We start from the raw sequence: 23,866 nt of genomic DNA, 5'->3' as shown, positions 1-23,866 counted from the left end.
TGGTGATGCCATCCAAACATCTGTTCTCTGCCATCCCCTCCTGCTTTCTGCCTTTCCCAGCATCAGGGTCTTTTCTAATGGCTCTTCACATCAGGTGGCCAAGTATTGGCGCTTCGGCTTCTGCATCTGTCCTTCCAGTGAATACTCCTGCACAGTTCCTTTCTCTCTGTCCTGTCTCACAGCTTCCCATCCCACTGCCTTTAGTAGTCCTGAACTCAGATCCTTGCTTGTGCTTTGGTTCTCCACTCTAGGTTTAGGAAATCGTTCCTAGGCAGAGAGTGGCTGTGGATGGATGTGTGTGTGTTTGTGTGTGTGTGCATGTGCACGCAGAGTCACCATGGATGGGGTGTGTGTGTGTGTGATCTTTTCCCAAGGATTCTTCTCTCTGCTCAGTGCTTGAAAAAAGATGCCTTGTATATTTAGTTTAGTTTTATAGTTTGTGACGGAGGGCCAGTCTGGTAGCAGTTATTCTAATGACTGAAAGAAGAAGCCTCAAATGTTGTTTCTGTCTCCCACCGCAACTCCCAAGTGAGCCTGTGTTTTTAAAAACAAAGCAAAACAGAATTGGGGGAGATTTGTACTACTTTGTGATCTGCCTTTTTCCTGGTGATTTTATACCAGTCTTAAAGATATCTTTAATTTCTTAAATGTGTATATGTGTTTTAAAGCTGCATAATATGTCAGTATGTAGTTAAAACTGGAAACTGCCCTAATATTTTGAGACAGAGACATTCAGCATTAATTTTCCCTACCATAAATAACACTGATAAACCAACTTGTATATCTTTGTTAGCATCTTTATTTATTTTCTTGTAATAAATATCTAAAATAGGTTTACCATGACATAACCTCTTTAAAGCTTTTAAAATATGTGCTGAAATAAACTTTTGAGCAGGTACACACCTGAGGCCTGTCCATTGATACATTTCTCCCTTTCCATACCCCTAAATCTAACCAAGGTCTTAAATCTGTCTTCACGCAAAATCTCTACTGATACCATCCTTATTCTCATCACCACCATCTGTCAGGGAAATTAAATGTATAGTCTTGTTTAGGCTTCAGAGACAAAGCAGAGTAGGCCTATGACCTGGCTTCTAAACTGCCTGGACACTGCCTGGTCTGTGAGTGACCGGGAGTGACTTATATGTACTTATACACTATTTTTATTTTGTTACAGAGTGTAGATGTGGAACAAATAAATACCAGACACCAAAATATCACTTTGGTTTTGTTGAATAACTAATTTTTGTAAATAGACTAAATGCACTGAATCCAGGCCACTTTCCATAAAAATTTGTTTTAAGTTTTTATTTGGAATGTGAATAATAACTTAAAATATACTTTCATTGCTTCTGAAAAGTGAAATACTTTTTACTTGGTTCTCTTTCTACAAGTTTAGTTTTGGGTTGATGTAATCTAATGCTAGTAGCATTTTATTGTAATGTAGATTTACAGCAGCTTTTATTGTCATAGCTTCTAATTAAGCTTGAAGTTTTCAAATGTACTTAGGTCAGTCCTGAAGTGTCACTTTTCCTGTTGGAATATGTAGTGAATGCATAAATTTGGCAAATATAAGATAAAGTATGGTTCAACGGCCAAAAAAAGGCAAAATGATAGGTGTCTTTTTTTTTTTAATAATTGACTTTTACATTTTAAAGCAGTTTAAAACGGTTCACAGCAAAATAGAGCACAAAGGAGAGTGTTGGGGCCCCCCCACTTCCTCACACACCTACAACCCTACCAACATCCCACCCCAGAGTGGTATATTTGTTACAGTCAGCGAACTTCCATTGACACATTATTATCATCCGAAGTCCAGAGTTTACAGTAGGTTTCACTTTGGGAGTTGTATATTCTGTGGGTTTTGGCAAATGTATGACATATCTCTAACATTAGTTTTGTCACTCGAGTGTATGTTCCTCGGTTCTTTGTCTCGTCACAACAGAGATTTGGACTGACGGACATTAAAGCCCTCTCGGCGTGTCACAGCTCTCAGGTCTTGGATAGACCATGTTATAGCTCTCAGGTCTCAGATGGACCATGTTATAGCTCTTAGACAAATCAGTGTTACAGCTCAGTGTTACAGCTCTATTTTATTTAGAAGATAGCAGGAAAATCCATCTTCGAGGCGTGAGAGTACATCGATCCAAAGACATGAGGAGAAGAGCGTCCCAGCGTGGGGTGGGGGAGAGAGAGAGCTAGCTTTGGCTCCTTTTTTTATATGTTTATCTTTCCCTGGGCCTGTCCTATGTAAACTGGGCCAGCCAGGAGTGTTGTTTATTTTACCTGAGGTCCTCACTCCAATCCTCGGACCTTCTTTTGTTCTATTTTTGTGGGCTTTTCCCTTCCTTGTCTTTTAGCCACCGTCATCTTGGACTCCTTTTCTCTATTCTACCTACCTAACAGTTTCATCGGAGAAGGCAATGGCACCCCACTCCAGTACTTTGCCTGGGAAATCCCATGGATGGAGGAGCCTGGTGGGCTGCAGTCCATGGGGTCGCGAAGTCACGACTGAGCGACTTCACTTTCACTTTTCACTTTCATGCATTGGAGAAGGAAATGGCAACCCACTCCAGTGTTCTTGCCTGGAGAATCCCAGGGATGGGGGATCGTGGTGGCTGCCGTCTATGGGGTCGCACAGAGTCGGACACGACTGAAGTGACTTAGCAGTAGCAGCAACAGTTTCATAGCCCTAAAATTCTTCTGTGCTCCACCTACTCATCTCTGTTTTCCCCAACCCTTGGTAAATACTGACTTTTGTTTTTAAACAAAGGTAGTGTCTTTTTTTTTTCTTTTGTAGGCTTTGTAGCAAATAGGTTAAGTATTTGTAGCAAATAGGTTAAGTATATTAGGTAAACTATATTGGCGGGCTGAAACCTACTTTCCCAGCAATCTCTTAGTATTGAAAAGTGGAAATGAAATCAGTATTCTCTGCATAGAATTTAACTTCAGTTTAAAATCTTAAGTAATGCTACATTTAAAAAGACTTGCAGTTGTAGGTGATCACTATTAATATTTACAGGTATTCTAAATAAATTTGCATGTAATTCTTAATTTTTTTCCCTCAGTGTCCTATATCAGTATTTGATGACTGAAAGACTTCGCCTGTCTTTAGTCCAGACTTGGTAGAGCAGGTGTGGTGGGAGTGAAGTCAGCTGAGCCATGTATGTTGCTGTGCTCCAGAGAACCTTTGCAGTATTGGCGACATTTCCGTTTTAGACGTCTGTTGACAGAAATAGTGACAAATATGCTGCCTGTGTATCTGTAGTGTCTATCTTTATCCATGACATTAAAGGAAAACAGGCTACTGTAATCAATTAATTTAGGTGAAATTTCAGCTTAACAAAGATTTCCTGCCAAGTGGTTAGTTTTTGTTTTTATTTTTAAGAAACCAACTAATGCTTTCTTTACATTAAAGGTAAGACTACTTGTTGGTTTTTAACAAAATCAGCAATCTCCAAATTTGGTCATTGTGATATTTTAGCACTTACTGGTTTTGAGTTCCTTTCAGTTGTGCACATGAGTATGTGGTCAGTTGTGTTTGGCTCTTTGTGGTCCCATGGGCTGTAGCCCACCAGGGTTCCCTGTCCATGGAATTTTCCAGGCAAGACTACTGGAGTGGGTTGCCATTTCCTACTCCAGGGTCTTTTTAGTTAAAATGTATTATTTGTTAGATCTTTGTACCTTTATTTGTGATTTTTGTGATGAATATACTACTCTTGAGTTGCTAGAAGTATTTCCCCAAACTAATTATATGATTGTTAAATTTGCTTATAAAATGGGTGGGAAGAGGCATGTGTAAAACTCCTGAGTAAAATATGTACGTTTCATTCATTCAAGAAATATTTATTAAACACTTGCTGGGTGCTAGGCGGTTTTCTAAACGCTAAGAGCAAGAGTAGTCAACAGGGTGATTAGGATCCTTTTTTTGGTGGCTTGCACCTTCTATGCGGGAGGAGGAGCTATGATGGACACATGTCAATGAATGAAAAAAGGTCATTTTTAAATACTGAAAAAGGCTCTGGGGAGAAAAACCCTGTTCTGTTAAAGTGATGGATAGGATCTGTAATTTAGACAGAGTGAAAGCCACATGGAGGAGATAACATTTGCAGTGACACCTAACGATGGAGAAGCAAGCCACTTGAATTTCCAGGGACAGAGCTTTCCAGACAGGGAAGAATAAAGACAAAGATTTTAAGGTGGGGAACAGGTTTGGCCTATTCAAGGAACAGCAGGAGGGCTAGATTGCCCAGAACTGTGGAGGCTGTGATCAGGAACTTAGAAGATTTTTTTTTTCCCCCCTCTATTTTCCGGTTACAGTGGGAAGCTAATTGAGGGTGTTAAGCAAGGGTTGGTAATCTAGGGGGGACATATAATAGATAAGCACTTACATAAATATTCAAATGATGGGTGGATAAAATTTGGGGGAGTGTAGGAGGACTAGGAACCTTGGGAGAAGATACTCATGAGGCAGTGACATTTAAACTGAGGCTTAAGGAATTAATTAGGGGAACAACATGGGAAAGAGTATTCCATACAGAGGAATAGCATGGTGAAATATGAGTCTAGAAAGAGTTTAGTGGCATAAGACTCTGAAAAAGGGCTAGCTTGTTTATTTGTAGTTTACAGAGGGGAAAATAGCACCAAATGGGGCAGGAGAGATTTGGCAGTGAGTACAGGGTTTTATGACAAAGGTCCATCTAGTCAAAAGCTATGGTTTTTCCAGTAATCACGTATGGATGTGAGAATTGGACCATAAAGAAAAGTGAAAGTGAAGTCGCTCAGTTGTGTCCAACTCTTTGAGACCCCATGGACTGTAGCCCACCAAGCTCCTCCATCCATGGGATTCTCCAGGCAAGAATACTGGAGTGGATTGCCATTTCCTTCTCCAGGGGATCTTCCCAACCCAGGGATGGAACCCAGGTCTCCCGCATTGCAGGCAGACGCTTTAACCTGTGAGCTACCATAAAGAAAGCTGACTGCCAAAGAATTGATGCTTTGAACTGTGGTGTTGGAAAAGACACTTAGGAGTTCCTTGGACTGCAAGGAGATCAAACCAGTCCATTCTAAAGGAAATCAGTCCTGAATATTCATTGGAAGGACTGATGCTGAAGCTGAAGCTCCAATACTTTGTCACCTGATGCAAAGAACTGACTCAATAATAGAAAGGGTCGTGATGTTGGGAAAGATTGAAGGCAGGAGAAGGGGCGGACAGAGGATGAGATGGTTAGATGGCATCCCCGACTCATTGGACATGAGTTTGAGCAAGCTCCAGGAGTTGGTGGTGGACAGGGAAGCCTGGCATGCTGCAGCCTTTGGGGTGACAAAGAGTCATTCATGACTGAGCGACTGAACTGAATTGAACTGAACAGGATTTTATGAGGCACGTGTACGATTTTAGCTGTTAATCCTCTGTAACAGTGATTTTTTAAAAATTTTAATTAAATGTTTGTATTTTATCAGTTTTATTAAATTAACCATTCTGTGTATAAAATTTTGTTTTTTAAAATCAAGTCATTACCCTTCTAAAAAATATCATTTTTTTTTTTTTGGACAGAGAGCCTCTCTCTCTTTTTTTAAAAAAATTTTATTTTTACTTTATTTTACTTTTCATGTAACAGTGATTTTAACGAGAGTAACTTAATCACATGTGCATTTAATATTAGTAGTTGCTACTCTGTGAGGATTAGACTGGAGGAGGGGGCAAGAAGGGAGACCAGTTTGGTTCCACTTTAAGTGAGCTAGGATGGTGTTTTTGCTTTCACTTTTGTCTTGAGTTTAAAGGATTTGTTAAAATAAACCACTTATTATATATAAATAAATAATACAAATATTTATTAGAGAATTATCTAGCTAACATTCAGTTCAGTTCAGTCGTTCAGTTGTGTCCAACTCTTTGCGACCCCATGAATCACAGCATGCCAGGCCTCCCTGTCCATCACCAACACCCGGAGTTCACTCACACTCACGTCCATCAAGTCGGTGATGCCATCCAGCCATCTCATCCTCTGTCATCCCCTTTTCCTCCTGCCCCCAATCCCTCCCAGCATCAGGTCTTTTCCAGTGAGTCAGCTCTTCTCATGACATGGCCAAAGTATTGGAGTTTCAGCTTTAGCATCAGTCCTTCCAATGGACACCCAGGACTGATCTTTAGGATGGACTGGTTGGATCTCCTTGCAGTCCAAGGGACTCTTTCAAGAGTTTTCTCCAACACCACAGTTCAAAAGCATCAATTCTTCGGCACTCAGCTTCCTTTACAGTCCAACTCTCACATCCATACATGACTATTGGAAAAACCATAGCCTTAACTAGACGGACCTTTGTTGGCGAAGTAATATGTCTGCTTTTCAATATGCTATCTAGGTTGCTAACATTAAGAGAATATACTAACATTAAAAGAAAAGAGAAATAGAGCAGAGGATACATCACCTAATTGGGTTTGACCAACATCCAGACGTAAACAACGCTAGGAAGTCTCGTGACACAGCACATCTGGAGTCCCAATTGGGAAAAGGTTCCAGGCATCCACTCCGTGGGTGAGATATCAAAGATTGCAGTTCAGGGTTCCCATTTGTAATCCCAGGATGCAAACTGATACCATAATCAATCTGTGACCAAATTGCAAGCCTAGTTTCCTGTTAATGCTCTTTGTTTTGTCTTGTAAAACTGGGAACATTGTTAAGCCTGAGGCTTGGTTGGCCAGACCCCCTTCTGGGGCTCAGCCATCTCAAAACTCTTCCCCCTTTTATCTGCAAAGTCTTGTACTCAGAGCAGGCAGTCACTCCCTGTCACTCGCAGATCAGGCACTGTCTAGGCAGTTTAGAAGCCAGGTCAGAGGCCTACTCTGCTTTGTCTCTGAAGCCTAAACAAGACTGTTTAATTTCCCTGACAGATGGTGGTGATGAGAATAAGGATGGTATCAGTAGAGATTTTGAGTGAAGACAGATTTAAGACCTTGGTTAGATTTAGGGGTATGGAAAGGGAGAACTGTATCACGGACAGGCCTCAGGTGTGTACCTGCAAATGGGTAGATGGTGATGTTGTTACATAGCGACACTGGTCAATTAAAGGTGACGGTAGAGACTTAGCATTCTAAGGTTGCAAATAAAAGCTTCTCCTATGGGACTGATTATTGTGAAATTACAGTGCAGTGTGTGCTCAGTCATGTCTGACTGTCTGCGTCGCTATGGGTGTATCCTGTCAGGCTCCTCTGTCCATGAGAGTTTTCCAGGCAAGAATACTGGAGTGAGTTGCCATTTCCTTTCTCCAGGGGATCTTCCAGACTAAAGGATCCAACTGTCATCTCTTGTGTCTCCTGCACTGGCAGGTGGATTCTTTACCCCTGAGCCATTTACTGTTACCTTATGACAAGCACATATAATGCTTCCTCTGTATTAAGCATATTTCAACTCATTGAATCCTGATGACTTAATAGGTTGGTGCTGTGACTATCCCCATGTTACAGATGAGAAGACAGGCACAGAGAAGTTAAGAGACATATCTAGACAGTTTTGCTTCCTGGTTCATTCTTAACTACTAATTAGGCTTGAAGGTTTTAATCACAGTTTGCATACTGTGTGGTAATTATCTAGACTCACCTAATGATACATTAAATTGGAATTTAACTGCATTAGACTTTTCCTGGGAAGTTTACTTTTTCGTGCATTTAGATAGCATACCTGGCTATATCTTTATAGCATTGAAACAAGCAGTGGTAATATTCTCTTTAATTAAATATTGCTTTCTTTTATTTTCTAAAATTCTTTGAAATTGCTTGGTCTTCGTGTGTGTGTGTGCGCGCTAAGTCACTTCAGTCGTGTTTGATTCTTTGCGACCCCATGGACTGTAGCCCGCCAGGCTCCTCTGTCTGTGTGATTCTCCAGGCAGGAATACTGGAGTGGGTTGCCATGCCCTCCTCCAGGGGATCTTCCTGACTTAGGTACTGAACCTGCATCTCTTATGTCTCCTGTATTGGCAGGCAAATTCTTTACCACTAATGCCACCCTAATTCTTTAAAATTGCTTGGTCTTTGTATTGTTCCTGTTGGCAGCACCTTCTGAAATAGTGTTGCTTTTATGTTGTACAGTTAAATGTGCCTCATGAAGTGAAGGTGAAGGCTCTAATGTGCATGTATACTCAGTCACCCCATCGTGTCCATCTCCTTGTGACCCCATGGACTGTAGCCCGCCAGGCTCCCCTGTCCGTGGAATATTTCAGGCAAGAATACTGGAGTGGGTTGCCATTTCCCCCTCCAGGGGATCTTCCCACTCAGTGATTGAACCTGCATTGGCAGGTGGGTTCTTTATCTCTTTGCCACCTGGGAAGCCCAAAGTCTCTAATAGTCTTTGGAAATCACATAAGCTAGATGTTTCTTTTTGTAAAGAGACTAAAAATTCATTAATGTAGATATGTGGTCTTTGCTCTGAGAATAGTGTCTTTGTGGACTGATACTGGCACACTAATAATGTGCCATTCCTCAGTGGACTGGCTGTCGTCTCCTCTGAGAGGAGAGGCTGTCATTGCGTTGAACGTAGTAGATGCCATATATTTCCTTAGATTGGAAACTGGCACTTAGTAGACAAGCTCAAGGGGGAGAGTCCCTTAAAGACACTGAAGTGGGAAAGGATAAGATGTCCCAGGAGTGTGGTAGTGGGACCAAGCAGTTTTAGGGAAGGAAGGCAGGTATTATTGTACATAGCCTCTGAAACTAGCTGTTTGTTGTTGAGTCACTAAGTTATGTCCAACTCTTTTGTGACCCCATGAACTGTAGCCCACCAGGCTCCACGGTCCATGGGGTTTCCCAGGCAGGAATACTGGAGTGGGTTGCCATTTCCTTTACCAGATCATCTTCCCAACGCAGAGATTTAACCTGCGTCCCCTGCATTGGCAGGCAGGTTCTTTACCACTGAGCCACCAGGGAAGCCGAAACTAGCTATTTGGTGGGTTTAAAAAAACAAAATAGAAACCTAAACTTTAGAAAATTCTCTCTTCTGTTACATATTCTATTGTTACTTTTTCATCACTATTCAGTAAAGTTCTTCTGCAGAGGTTAATTTCTTGTTGTGTGCTGGGTGAACAAAAGAGTTTATGTAGCTGTTTCTTAGTGAAAGTTGCTCAGTTGTGTCCGACTCTTTGCAACCCCATGGGCTATATAGTACGTGGAATTCTCCAGGCCCGGATACTGGAGTGGGTAGCCTTTCCCTTCTCCAGGGGATCTTCCCAACCCACGAATTGAACTGGGGTCTCCTGCATTGCAGGCAGATTCTTTACCAACTGAGCTAGCTGTTTCTTAGGAGTTATGTAATTTTGAAGGGCTGTCTATGGTGTTTGGTGAGAAAGGGTCCTAGAGGCAAATGAAACTCTGTCCCTCACTAATTGTCCTTGTTTCTTTGTGTCTTCCACTGAAACATTAATCATGTGCTCTGTTTTAATAAGGAAGGTTATTCTTTTAGGTAACTTTTATTAAATTAGGACCCATTAGCTTTATCATGTGCCATTTTGGAAAACTTATTAGGATCTTAACAATTATATATATATGTATATGTTTATATATATTCACACACATAAATATATATATATATTTTAGTCTTTGTAATTTGGAATTATTTCCAAGTGAATCTGGGAGGAAGAATGGAATCTGAATGATCAGGTGAAATTGATAGTTTCTGTGTGCATCCAGTAGCAGAAGTTGTTTATGGATGAATACAGTGTTCAAGAACAGTGCTGCTCACATTTAGCTGTTAAGACTTAATTGAGCCATATTTAGTATTGCTGCTTATCTGTATATATAGTAGGAAAGTGATTGGTATTCTTGGTCCTATCTAATATTACAGAGGGAGTGAGACGTTCAGTATGTATTTGAGCATCACTTTTGTAACTATTTCCAAGTGACCTATAACGGGGGAGAAGTTATTTGAAATTTTGCTTTAGTTGTGGTCCTTTAGGAAAAAGTTTAGAGTGCAGAAATTAAAGTAACCTGTTTTCTCTCTTTTTTAACTTTAGGTGAGAATTATGAAGATGATGACCTAGTAAACTCTGATGAGGTTATGAAGAAACCATGTCCAGTACAGATTGTTCTTGCACATGAAGATGACCATAACTTTGAGCTTGATGAAGAAGCTTTGGAGCAGATATTACTACAGGAGCACATACGAGATCTAAACATAGTAGTGGTATCCGTGGCAGGAGCTTTTCGTAAAGGGAAATCATTTCTACTGGACTTCATGCTTAGATATATGTATAACAAGGTGAATAGTGTCTTTTAAATTGAACCAAGTTAAAAACAAAAATTACCAACCAGTCTTTTTTAAAAATAATAGATAAAAAGCAGTAAGAGCTGTATGTTTAGTTTGAAAAAATACAGTTCTTGATAAGACTTCTCAGTTAAGACAGTAATGTAAGCTTGTTTGAGCTCTTGATTCTTCCTCATCTCCTCTCCCTGTGATTCCTCTTTGCAGGTAGGGCATATGGAGTCATATGATGGCGCACCTGTGTTCAGTGTGTTCCAAGCATTGTAACCCTAACTCAGAATGTCTCAGTACACTTTAAATTTCCTGAGTATTGTTCAGTCTCTCCTTTTTTGTATTTCCTCACACCTTCCCCTTCTTGATCACCTTTGCAGTAATGGGAGAAGTAGGCTGATAGAGACTTCTGAAAAGGTATACTTATGCTCCTCAAATAAGTCTCCTTTAGAGAACTTTTCTTTTTGAGGTAAGATTCAGTTTCTTAAATTGACTTCCATGGCCTTCCATGATCTCTAACCCTCATTCCTTGCCTCTGTCGTTTTTGCAGTTCCTTGACTACGTCATATTCTCTCTCAGATGTTGCTTTGTTGTTGGCTTATCTTTTCTTTGGAAGCCTTCCATGATTTCTAAGACTATGTTATGACTATATGGCTCAGGTCATGTGTTACATTGATACTACTTTGGTTACTTATTTTTCCTGGCTGGTGTAACCTCTGTTAGGAGTGGCCTTATCTTGATTAACATCTCTCTCGTGCCTGGCACAGTAATTGGCCCATCAGTTCAGTTCAGTCGCTCAGTCGTGTCTGACTCTTGGCGACCCCATGAATTGCAGCACGCCAGGCCTCCCTGTCCATCACCAACTCCCGGAGTTCACTCAGACTCACGTCCATCGAGTCGGTGATGCCATCCAGCCATCTCATCCTTTGTCCCATAGTAAGCACTTATTTTCTATTTTGACTAATGAATCACCCTTTCTATTTTCACTTTTTGAACAGTTGTTATTTTCCAGACAATTGTTAATTTCCTTCCCTTTCCCTGACTTCGACTTTCTCCTCTGGAAAAAGAGCAAAAAAAAAAAATTCCCCCCCCGACTTGAGTCAGAATATTTTTCTAATAGTTGAAAGTTGGGCTGAGGGAATGAGAGTTTGATAGGAACCAAGAAGGAGGAATTGAAATTTTGGAGTGGAACACTTAGTGGGGGACGGCTTTATAGGAAGAGGCTTTAAATGTTCAGAAGGCCACATGAAGGTGCTGGAAATAACACTTAGAATTATGTAATTGTCTAAACATCTGTCGTGGTGTACATCTTTACGAATTCTGTGTAAAATCTGTAACTGGCTGTGTATGTACCTTGAGATTAAGTAATAAGGCAAACATTCCTAGTTGATTTTCCAGGAAGCTTTTCAGTATTCTTTTTGTAGGAATCTCTTCAGGCATACTTAAATACACCTGAGGATGTTCATGTTAAAGAACACTGCTTTGCAGAAATTGGGAGTTGAGAAAGATACGGTTAAGTTTTTCCACTTAAACTTGATTATTTTCCAGAATTTTACATCTGAAATAGAGAAATGTATAATGACTTATTCTTTAAAAAAAAAGAAAAAAAGACTACATTTAAAGATGATGAATTTCTGTATTTTGAGGCTCTAACTTCTTAAGGTAGCTTGTGTATATTGTATCTGTCTGTGTCTGAGCTGTTCACTGCAAGTGTGTTTGATTCCAAGTAGGTGACAGATTGAATGTTAGAAGGGGAAGGAAACTTAGATCACTTGTCTAGCAAGTTTCACCTTAGGTACAATTTCTTATTTGATCTCTGATCAGTTAGTAGTGGCTGTTCAGAGGGGGAGTAGCTGCCCACACATGTGTCATATTTGTTATCTCTGAACTAATAGTGTAAACCTTACACATTGTTGTAGCCTTCTCAGCTAATATCTTCAAAGGTAACCACTATTCTGAACTCTCACCCCAGGCTAATTTTGTCTGTTTTTGAACTTCACATGAATGAAATGATATGGGTTTATGTTTGGTTTATTTCATTAACATACCTGTGAAGTACCCATGTTTTTATATCTGTGATAGTCCATTGTTTTTGTTACTTTGATATTCCATTATATAATTATACATTTTTTTCAATCCATTTAATTGTCAGGGGATAATCTTAATAAGTTCTAATAAGCTGATTTTTGCTTCACATGTTTCCAAAGAAAAGTAGATTACTCTGTTGTCAGTAGGAATTGCTAGAAAAATGTTGATCAAGTGATCATATGAAAGTGATTCCAATTTCAAGAATCAGTTGAGGAAGGTAGAAACGTAATGTAGTAGAATTAAATTAGTAAAACTTAATTTTTGGGATATATTGAACACTAAGTAATGGGAGCTGTTTTAGATAAGGATTCTTAATCCTTTATAGAATTGCTTCCCTTTTAAAATATTTATTTTTAAAATTTATTTTTAATCATTCCTTGTTTTTTAAAAAACTTCTGTGAACAATTTTTAATGTGTAAAAGTAGACAGTGAATGCCCATGTACTTAATAATTTTTAGCAAAAAGTGATTTTAATTCTTTTAAGATTTTCTTCCATTTCTTTTTCTTGGTAAACTTATTTGTTAAAAAATTTGATTGTTGGTCTTACAGAGTTTCCCATTCTGGGTTTGCTGATTTTACCTGAGTGGTGCAGTTTTCTTGTTCGTTTTGTGAATTTCCTGTAAATTGTTAGTTGAACCTAGGTCAGACTCAGATTTGACTTCTTTGGGAAGAGCATTTCATAGATGATATTTTCTTCTATGAGGAGGCACATATTATCTTTTCACATAACAGTTTTTGAATCTTTATTGATTTCTGGGTATTCTGGTTACTAAGCATTTAGTAGGTATTATCTCAGTATTCACAGTAACACTATGGAGTTGTATTAGTATTTCAGCTTGGAGTTGAAGAATGAAACTCAGAGTAAGTGGCACAGCTGGGATTCCAAGCCAGGCAATTTGATGCCAGAGCCTTTATTCTAAAAACTATTATGTCAGATGATGTTTGGTCCATTTATATACTTACACTCAATTGTTCTTTTTTAAGTGTTTACTTTTCATTGTTTACTTGAGAAATTGAAATAGACTGACAGGAGTACATGCCTGATAACTTTTCTTGCTGCCCACTGGTATCTGTGCTTAATAAGTAAGAGTTTTGACTCTGTTTATATCATAATTTTTAGTGGCCTCTTAAGGGGAGTTATCTATAGTTTTTATTCTTTTCCATTTTAAGAGCTGCTCCCAGAACTTCTTCCAGAGATCAAGAGTAGGAACTATCTTTAAGGATTATATGTGCTGCTTCATATAATTTGCCAAAAGCACAACTATATCAGGATCAGTATATGGGATGTTGAACTTGGTTTCACTTTTTTCTCTAAGGCTAGTAATATCTGAGATTAAGACTTGGAAATGTTAATCTATGAAAAAAAACTTGGTTTCTTGTGCTTTCTAAGAAAGAAATGTATTTAGAGGAAGAATAATGCTTTTATAAGTTTCTTCCTAGGGTCACTTTATTATTATTTTTATTTTGTGATGTGAGTTAAATATAGCAAAGTAGATAAGCCTTAGCACAGCCAGTGAATTTTTATTGAGTTATACTTTTGTGACCACTGCCTCTCAGATAAAGAAAAGCAGCACTTTCAGCACTCCAGAAGGCTCTCTTGTTCTTTCTCCTAGTTACTACTATTTCCAGCTCTCAGGAGCCACTGCTGTTCTGACTTAAATCGCCATCAATCAGTTTTGTCTACTTTTGAATTTCATATAAATTAATCATAAAGTGTGCACTCGTGTCTGGTTTCTTTCACTTAATATTAAGTCTAAGAGTTAATATTAAGTCTAATAGTTGTTGCATGTATCAGTAATTGCTTTTTTAATTGCTGAGTGGTATTTCATTGGATGAAGATACCATAGGCCTGGCAAAGGTCAGTTTTCATTCCAATCCCAAAGAAAGGCAGTGCCAAAGAATGATCAAACAACTGCACAATTGCACTCATCTCACACGCTAGTAAAGTAATGCTCAAAATTCTCCAAGCCAGGCTTCAGCAATATGTGAAGCATGAACTTCCAGAAATTCAAGCTGGTTTTAAAAAAGGCAGAGGACCCAGAGATCAAATTGCCATCCGCTGGGTCATCAAAAAAGCAAGAGAGTTCCAGAAAAACATCTGTTTCTGCTTTATTGACTATGCCAAAGCCTTTGACTATGTGAATCACAATAAACTGTGGAAAATTCTGAAAGAGGTGGAATACCAGACCACCTGACCTGCCTCTGGAGTAATCTGTATGCAGATCAGGAAGCAACAGTTAGAACTGGATGTGGAACAACAGACTGGTTCCGAATCAGGAAAGGAGTACTTCAAGGCTGTATATCGTCACTCTGCTTATTTAACTTACACGCAGAATACATCATGAGAAACGCCGGGCTGGATGAAACCCAAGCTGGAATCAAGATTGCCGGGAGAAATATCAATTACCTCAGATATGCAGATGACACCTCTCTTACAGAAGAAATCGAAGAACTAAAGAGCCTCTTGATGAAAGTGAAAGAGGAGAGTGAAATAGTTGGCTTAAAACTCAACATTCAGAAAACGAAGATCATGGCATCTGGTCCCATCACTTCATGGCAGATAGATGGGGAAACAATGGAAACAGTGGCAGACTTTAATTTGGGGGGGGCTCCAAAATCACTGCAGATGGTGACTGCAGCCATGAAATTGAGAGACGCTTACTCCTTGGAAGGAAAGTTATGACCAACCTAGACAACATATTGAAAAGCAGAGACATTACTTTGCTAACAAAGGTCTGTCTAGTCAAGGCTAAGGTTTCCCCAGTAATCACGTATGGATGTGAGAGTTGGACTATAAAGAAAGCTGAGTGCTGAAGAATTGATGCTTTTGAACTGTGGCGTTAGAAAAGACTCTTGATAGTCCCTTGGACTGCAAGGAGATCCAGCCAGTCCATCCTAAAGGAGATCAGTCCTGAGTGTTCTTTGGAAGGACTGATGTTGAAGCTGAAGCTCCAGTATTTTGGCCACCTCATGCAAAGAGTTGACTCATTTGAAAAGACCCTGATGCTGGGAAGGATTGGGGGCGGGAGGAAAAGGGGATGACAGAGGATGAAATGGTTGGATGGCATCACTGACTCGATGGACATGAGTTTGGGTAAACTCCGGGAGGTGGTGATGGACAGGGGGTCCTGGCGTGCTGCAGTCCATGGGGGTCGCGAAGAGTCGGACATGACTGAGCAACTGAACTGAATTGACAGACTTGTGGGTTGTTTGTAATTTTTGTTTGTTATGGATCAAGCTATAATGAATGTTCTTATAAAAGTCTTGGTGATGTAAGCACTTATTTCTGTTGGGTTTATACCCAGGAGTAGGAATATTAGGATCAAAATTTTTTCAGTAGTGGTTTTACCAATTTTGTACTCCCATCAGCGATGTGTAAAGACCTACAGTTCCTTTACATTTTATAAAACAATACTGTCATTTAGCCATTCTGATAGATGTGCACTTTAAAAATTTTAAGGCATCACTTTGTTCAGGTTCATATGCTCATAAAATTGCCAGATTTGATGTAGAAGTTTAGCTTATTCATTTAATTATTGCTTTAACTGAATTTGCTTTTGAATATTTCACCTATTCCAAATGATACACTGAATATAACTTATGTAACAAACTGCTGAAATTGAAAATTTGATATTGTTACTATTTTTGCTTCTGTAAGAAGCAGGCAGAACTTGGTCAGAGTTTTAAGATTCAGTAAGGAAAAATAAAAATTGGTGGGCTTATTTTATTTTGTCTGCTGAAAATAAAGAGTTGGGTATAGAGGTTATGTGGACTATTGACTACTTTCTTTCTGTTAGCATATTAGATTTTCCCCCCTTGATTTCTGAATTGTATATTTGTGTTCTTTCATATGCAGATTTAAAATCAGTGTAATTTCACTTAGAAGGCTTCACCAAATGTTGCCAAAGCCTGAGGAATCAGAAACAGATGACGTGGAGGAGGCTACAATACGTTGTTTAAAGTCCTTATTGCCATGTTTTAGGAGGGCCTTTCTTGGTTGCATTTCTGAATCTATTCCCTGAAAATGTTTTGTCATCTGTCAGCCTTTGAAATACCTTTCTAGTTTTAAGCCCCAAATGTATGTACTGCCTGTTTTGTGATATCAAAAGTGTTATACCTGTGTTATCACTTATTTCAGTTTTGTACTTGAGAGAGCATTAATTGTTTTTTCCAGTAGACCTTTTTCTGTTCCAAAGTATTTGTTCTTGCAAGTGAAAATTTACTTTCTCTAAAATAATTGACTTTATGAGGTCATTTTTTGAAGAATATCTCAAGTAATATACTGTTATACATAAGCACTGATTACTCAAACACCAGCTTTAAAACATTTGGGGAGTTAACGCAGTTTTATAGAATTTAAGTTCCTTAATACTAACTTTTTTTGGAGGAGAAATAAATTTTTAAGTGATTAATTCCCTGCTTCATTCCCCTATTCCCCCCGGGACAGTTTCGATGTTTGACTCATGAGTTCTAGTTCAAGATTTCTTTTTTCTCACTCTTTAAAACATTTTTTTTCTTGCCATGTTTCTTTTTATAGTTAATAGGATGTATTTTCTATAGAAGCTTTAGGGAATGTTCACTGTAATCCTTTGTCAAGAAGCAAGTTAAAATAATAGGATTTATGCCACATTGCAGTAGTACATGGTCATTTAACAGAACTGCCAGTGAACCATTCTTTTTCCTCTTAGACTTCTGTAGTGTTATAGGCTGGGTTTTGTATGACTGGGAGTCTCTTGTTAAGTTCGTGTACAAAGTGTATTTGATACTTTGTTTTTCTTTTAACAGCTTTATTGAAGTATGATTCTCATATAATATATAATTTCATCTACTTGAAACCTGTAATATACAGTCCCATGATTTTAGTATATTCACAGTTGTATAATCATCATCACAATAAATTTTAGAACATTTTTATCACCTCAGAATGAAAAGTATGAAGCCCTGTACCTTTTAAGCTGTTAACCCACCTATCCTCTATAACCTCTTCTCCCAGCCTCCCTAAGGAGCTATAATCTTATTTTCTGTCTCTCTGATTCTGCCTATTCTGGGCATACATATAAATGAAGTCATATAATATGTTGTCTTTTGTGACTTGTTTCTTTCACTTAGCATAATGTTTTAAATGTTTGTTTACATGCTATAGCATTACTGGTGCTTCCTTCCTTAAGAATGAATAATATTCTGTTGTATAAATATACCTCATTTTCTTTATCCATTTATTGTTAGTGGGTTATCTCCACCTTTGGCTTATGACTAATCCTATAATTATCAATATGTTAATTTAACATATTTTTACTAATTATATATATAGTACACTAATATGTAATAATGAATGATAATGGTATGATATAAGCGTTCAGCTTCATTCTTTTGGATGTGCTTATCCAGTTGTCCCAGCACCGTTTGTTGGAAAGTCTGTCTCCCCATTGAATGCTCTTGGCACCCTTATTGACAATTAGTTGGTCATAGACATGTGACTATTTCTGCACTCTGAATTCTATTGTGTTGGTCTATTCTAATGCCAGTACTAGAATGTCTTGATTACTGTTGCTTTATAGTAAGTTTTCAAAACAGGAAATAAGTTCTCTTATTTTTTTATTTTTCTCTTTTTAAGGTTGTTCTAGGTCCCTTGCAATTCAGTATGTATTTTGGACTTGGCCTGTCATTTTCTATGGGAGGTTAGTTGGGCTTTTGGTGATTGTATTGAATCTAAAAGATTAGTTTGGGTAATGTTGTCTGAATATTAAGCACTTTGATCTTTGAACGTGGCATGTTTTTCCATTTATGTGGGTCGTCTTTAAATAAATAAATCCAGCTTGGGGAGTAAAATGTTTTGTAGTTTGTATTTTTTATACTTTTGTTAAATTTACTCCTCACTTGATGATGTTACAAATAGAATTGTTTTCTTAATTTCATTTTCAGGTTGTTCATTGTAAGTATACAATTGATATTTTTATGTTGATCTTTTATCCTGAAATCTTGTTTAACTCATTTATTCATTCAAATAGCTTTTTAGTGGACTTTTTAAATGTTTTCTATATATATATATAAGACCATGTCATCTGTAAATACAGTTTTCCTTTTTCCCTTCCAATCTGAGTACCTCTTATCTCTTTTTCTTGGCTGATTGTCCTGGCTAGAATCTCCTGTACAGTTATGAATACAGGTGATAAGAGCATGTCTTCTTATTGCTTTCCTAACCTTTAGGGAGAAACACTTAGGTTTTCACCACTGTGTGTGATGTTAGCTGTAGAATTTTTTTAGAGATATTGTTAGGTTCAGGAAGTTCTCTCTTTCTAATGTGCTAAGACAGTTTTTGTTTGCTTTTTAAATCATGAATGGATGTTGGATTTTTCAGATGCCTTTTCTGCATCTATTCATATGATCATATGGTTTTTCTTTAGTCTTTTGATTTGATCAGTTCAGTCTCTCAGTTGTGTCTGACTGTTTGTGACCCCTGGACTGCAGCATGTGAGGCTTCCCTGTCCGTCACCAACTCCCGGAGCCTACTCAAACTCATGTCCATCGAGTTGGTGATGCCATTAACCATCTCATCCTCTGTCGGGCCCTTCTCCTGCCTTCAATCATTCCCAACATCAGGGTCTTTTCAAATGAGTCAGTTCTTTGCATCAGGTGGCCAAAGTATTGGAGCTTCAGCTTCAACATCAGTCCTTCCAGTGAATATTCAGGACTGATTTCCTTTACGACTGACTGGTTGGATCTCCTTGCAGTCCAAGGAACTCTCAAGAATCTTCTCCAACACCACAGTTCAAAAGCATCAATTCTTCTGTGCTCAGCTTTCTTTATAGTCCAACTCTCACATCCATACATCGCCACTGGAAAAACTATAGCCTTGACTAGACAGACCTTTGATGGCAAAGTAATGTCTCTGCTTTTTAATATGCTGTCTAGATTGGTCATGACTTTTCTTCCAAGGAGCAAACGTCTTTTAATTTCATGGCTGCAGTCACCATCTGCAGTGATTTTGGAGCCCCCCAAAATAAAGTCTGTCACTGTTTCCATTGTTTCCCCATCTGTTTGCTATGAAGTGATTGGGACCAGATGCCATGATCTTAATTTTCTGAATGTGTAATATTAAGCCAACTTTTTCATTCTCCTTTTTCACTTCAGTCAAGAGGCTCTTTAGTTCTTTTTCGCTTTCTGCCATAAGGGTGGTGTCATCTGCGTATCTGAAGTTACTGATATTTCTTCTGGCAATCTTGATTCCAGTTGTGCTTCATCCAGTCCAGCATTTCTCATGATGTACTCTGCATATAAGTTAAATAAGCAGGGTGACAGTATACAGCCTTGATGTACTTCTTTCCCAATTTGGAACCAGTCTGTTGTTCCATATCTAGTTCTAACTGTTGCTTCTTGACCTGCATACAGATTTCTCAGGTGGCAGGTCAGGTGGTCTGGTATTCCTATCTCTTTTACGAATTTTCCAGTTTGTTGTAATCCACAGTCAGAGGCTTTGGCATAGTCAGTACAGCAGAAATAGATGTTTTTCTGGAACTCTCTCACGTTTTCAATGAAATGGATCATATTAATTTTTTGAATGTTGAGTTAGCCTTGTATCCCTAGAATAGTCCACTTAGTTGTGGTATATAATTCTTTTTATACATTGTTGGATTCAATTTTCTAGCATTTTGTTGAGTATTATTACATCTATATTCCTGAAATATATTGGTCTTTAGTTTTTTTTTAATGTCTTCGTTTAGTTTTGATATTAAGATAGCACTGGCCTCATAGAATGAATTAGGAAGTATTCCCTCTGCTTCTATGTCTTGGAAAAGTTTAGAGAGAACTAGTATCATTTCTTCCTTAAATGTTTGGAAGAACTTAGCATTGAAACTGTCTGAACTTAGTTCATTCTTTTTTTGAAGATTATTAATTGTTGATTAAATTTCATTAGTTAGATACAGACCTATTCAGATGATGTATTTTTTTCTCATGTGAGTTTGGTAGGTTATGTCTTACAAATAATCAGTCCACTTCAAGTCAGTTATCAAAATTGTGGGCATAGAATTGTTCTTAATATTCTTTTATTATCTTTCTAAAGTCCATGAAATTAGTAGTTTTGACTCCTCTCATTTCTGATATTTTTATCTTTTCTCTATCAAAACAATTTTATTGATCTTTTAAAGGACCAGCTTTGGTTTGATTTTTATTTTTCCTGTTGTCTTGATATCCTTTTTTTCTGTGTTCAGTGTTATTAAGGTTTCTGCTGTAATTTTATTCAGCTTCTTTAGGTTAAATTATTATTCTAGTTTTGGTTTTAGATCTCTTTCCTAATATGTGCACCCATTTCTATAAATTCTTTTCTAATCATTGCTGTCACAGCATTTCACATTTTTTCATAAGTTGTTTTTCTCATTTTCATTTAGTTCAAAATACTTAAAAATTTCTGTTGGAATTTTTTTGACCCCTGTGTTATTTAGAAGTGTGTTGTGTAAACTTCTACTATTGTGGGGTTTTCCAGCTATGTTTACATTACTGGTCTCTCGTTTAATTCATTTGTGGTCTGATAGCATGCTTTGTATGATTGTTCAGGGTTCTATTTTGGGAAATGTTCTGTATGAGACTGAGAGGAATGTGTATTCCGTTGTTGGACGAAGGATTCTATAAGGTCAGTTAGATCTGCTTCAGTGTTGGTGCTGTTTAGTTCAGCTAGATCCTTGAAAGTGAAAGTCGCTCAGTCACGTCCGACTCTTTGCAGCCATGGACTGTATAGTCCATGGAATTCTCCAGGCCAGAATACTGGAGTGGGGAGCCTTTCCTTTCTCCAAGGGATCTTCCCAATCCAATCTTCGAACCCAGGTCTCCCACATGGCAGGTGGATTCTTCACCAGCTGAGCCACAAAGGAAGCCCAAGAATACTGGAGTGGGTAGCCTATTCCTTCTCCAGTGGGTCTTCCCTACCCAGGAATCGAACCAGGGTCTCTTGCATTGCAGGCAGATTCTTTACCAACTGTACTATCAGGGAACTGATAGTTTGTCTTCTGGATCCGGCAATTACTGATTGACGGGTGTTGAAGTCTCCAAGTGTAATAGCAGATTTCCTTGTTTCTCCTTGGAATTCAGTTTTTGCCTCATATATTTTGATGCTTTCTTATTAAGCACATTGAAAATTGTCAAGTTTTTCTGGAGAAATGACTCCTTTTATCATTATGTATTACTGCTCTTTATAATGATAATTTCCTTGTCTTAAAGTCAGCTCTGTCTGAAATTAGTATAGCTACTCTAGCTTTTATTTGATTAGTGTTAGCATGCATTGGAGAAGGAAATGGCAACCCACTCCAGTGTTCTTGCCTGGAGAATGCCAGGGACAGGGGAGCCTGGTGGGCTGCTGTCTATGGGGTCGCACAGAGTCAGACACAACTGAAGCGACTTAGCAGCAGCAGCATTGTATATCTTTCTCCATTCCTTTTGTTTATGTTTAAACTGGGTTTTTTTTGTGGACAGCAAATAGTTGGATTTATTTTTAATCCAATGACAGTTTCTTTCATTTAATTGGTTTATTTCAGTCATGCGTGTCTGAAGTGATTATTGATACTTGTTATACTTGTTGGTTCTTTTTTATTCTCTTTTTCTGCCTTCTTTAGCTTTAATTGACTATTTTATATGATTCCACATTCTGTTCTTTCTTAGTGTATCTATTTATTTAAACATTAAAATAATCTAATTGCCTGGAGTTTGCAATATACATTTACAACTGATCTAAGTTTGCTTTTAGAATATTACTGTACTGCTTTATGGGTAGTACAGGTACCTTATGACAGAGTATTCCCAGTGCCTCCCTGCTATACCTTATGTTGTTAATTTCCTCTCTGTATGTACCATAATCACCTAATACATTGTTGCAGTTAGAACTTTGGACATGCTGTTGTCTGTTAGATGAATTAAGGGAAGAATAAAAGATTTTTTTGTCTTTCTCTGATATTCTTTTAAATATATGTCTGAGTTTCTAGCGTTATTATTTTCTTTCTTTGTGAAGAACTTTTAACATTTCTTGCAAGGCAGATGTACTGGTGACAACATCCTTCATTTCTTATCTGAGGAAGAATTTATTTCTCCTTCACTTTTGTAGGATAACTTTACTGGGTACAGAATTTTAGCTTGGTGGCTTTTTTCTTTTAACACTTTACATATTTCATTCCATTTTCTTCCTGTTTGTATGGTTTCAGACTAGAAGTCCAAAGTGATTCTTATCGTTCTTTGATCCTCTGTAGATATGTGTTTTTGTCTTTGTTTTCTTTTGGGATTTCCTTGTAGTCTTTGTCATTTTGCAGTTAGGCTGTGATATGCCTGGTATAGATCTCTTGGTATTTATCTTGTTTGGTGTTATCTGATTGTCTTAGATCTGTTCTTTAGTATTTGTCATTAATTTTAGAAAATTCTCAGCCATTATTACCACGAAATTAAAGACACTTGCTCCTTGGAAGAAAAGTTATGACCAACCTAGACAGCATACTAAAAGGCAGAGATACTACTTTGCTGACAGAGGTCTATCTGGTCAAGCTATGGTTTTTCCAGTAGTCATATGTGGATGTGAGAGTTGGACTGTAAAGAAAGCTGAGCACCAAAGAATTGATGCTTTTGAACTGTGGTGTTGGAGAAGATTCTCGAGAGTCCCTTGGACTGCAAGAAGATTCAACCAGTCCATCCTAAAGGAAATCAGTACTGAATATTCATTGGAAGGACTGATGTTGAAGCTGAAACTTCAGTACTTTGGCCACCTGATGCGAAGAACTGACTCATTTGAAAAGACCCTGATGCTGGGAAAGATTGAAGGCAGGAGGAGAAGGGGCTGACAGAGGGTGAGATGGTTGGATGGCGTCACTGACTCGATGTACATGAGTTTGAGCAAGCTCCAGGAGTTGATGATAGGCAGGGAAGCCTGGTGTGCTGCAGTCCATGGGGTGGCAGAGTCAGATATGACTGAGCAACTGAACTGAATTGATTACTTCTGATGTTTCTTTTATGCTTTTTCCCCTTCTCCTTCTGGTATTCCCATTACACCTATTTACTGGTTTAGTCACTCAGTTGTGTCCGACTCTTTATATGACCCCATGGACTATAACTATAGCCCACCAGGCTCCTCTCTCCATAGGCTTTTCTAGGCAAGAATACTGGAATGGGTTGCCATCTCCTCCTCAAGTATACATTCCTGTATATTGATTGAACCCATGTCTCCTGCTTGCAAGCAGATTCTTTACCACTGAGCCACCAGGGAAGCCATACTTATTTATACCTTTTTATAATTGTCCCACAGTTCTTGAATAGTCTCTTCTGTTATTCTTATCCTTTTTTGTCTATGCATTTCAGTTTGGGAAGTTTCTGTTGATACATGTTTGTGTTCACTGATTCTTTTGTTGATGTGTCCAGTCTGTGGATAAGTATATTAAAAGTGAAAGTTGCTCAGTTGTGTCCAGCTCTTTATGACCCCAGGGACTATACAGTCCATGGAATTCTCCAGGCCAGAATACTGGAGTGGGTAGCCTTTCCCTTCTCCAGCGGGTCTTCGCAACCCAGGG

The 23,866-nt window shown here is 38.3% G+C and overlaps 1 protein-coding gene across 6 annotated transcripts in view; it reads left to right on the top strand.

Annotated features, from left to right (window-relative positions):
• The window catches only part of ATL2 (atlastin GTPase 2), a 70,450-nt gene that overhangs the window by 21,221 nt on the left and 25,363 nt on the right, over nucleotides 1–23,866 (top strand). For 3 of the 6 annotated variants that reach the window (XM_040224656.1, XM_040224655.1, XM_040224658.1), the window contains exon 2: nucleotides 10,003–10,247. The exons of the other annotated variants lie outside the window; for them this stretch is intronic. In XM_040224656.1, coding sequence (XP_040080590.1) covers nucleotides 10,003–10,247 — 245 coding nt within the window. The remainder of the gene's footprint in view (nucleotides 1–10,002; nucleotides 10,248–23,866) is intronic. 6 annotated transcript variants of the gene reach the window in all.

The sequence above is a fragment of the Oryx dammah genome, unplaced genomic scaffold, assembly GCF_014754425.2.
Source record: "Oryx dammah isolate SB20612 unplaced genomic scaffold, SCBI_Odam_1.1 HiC_scaffold_25, whole genome shotgun sequence".
NCBI classification, from domain to species: Eukaryota; Metazoa; Chordata; class Mammalia; order Artiodactyla; family Bovidae; genus Oryx; species Oryx dammah.
This window is presented reverse-complemented; position numbering and strand designations above follow the sequence as displayed.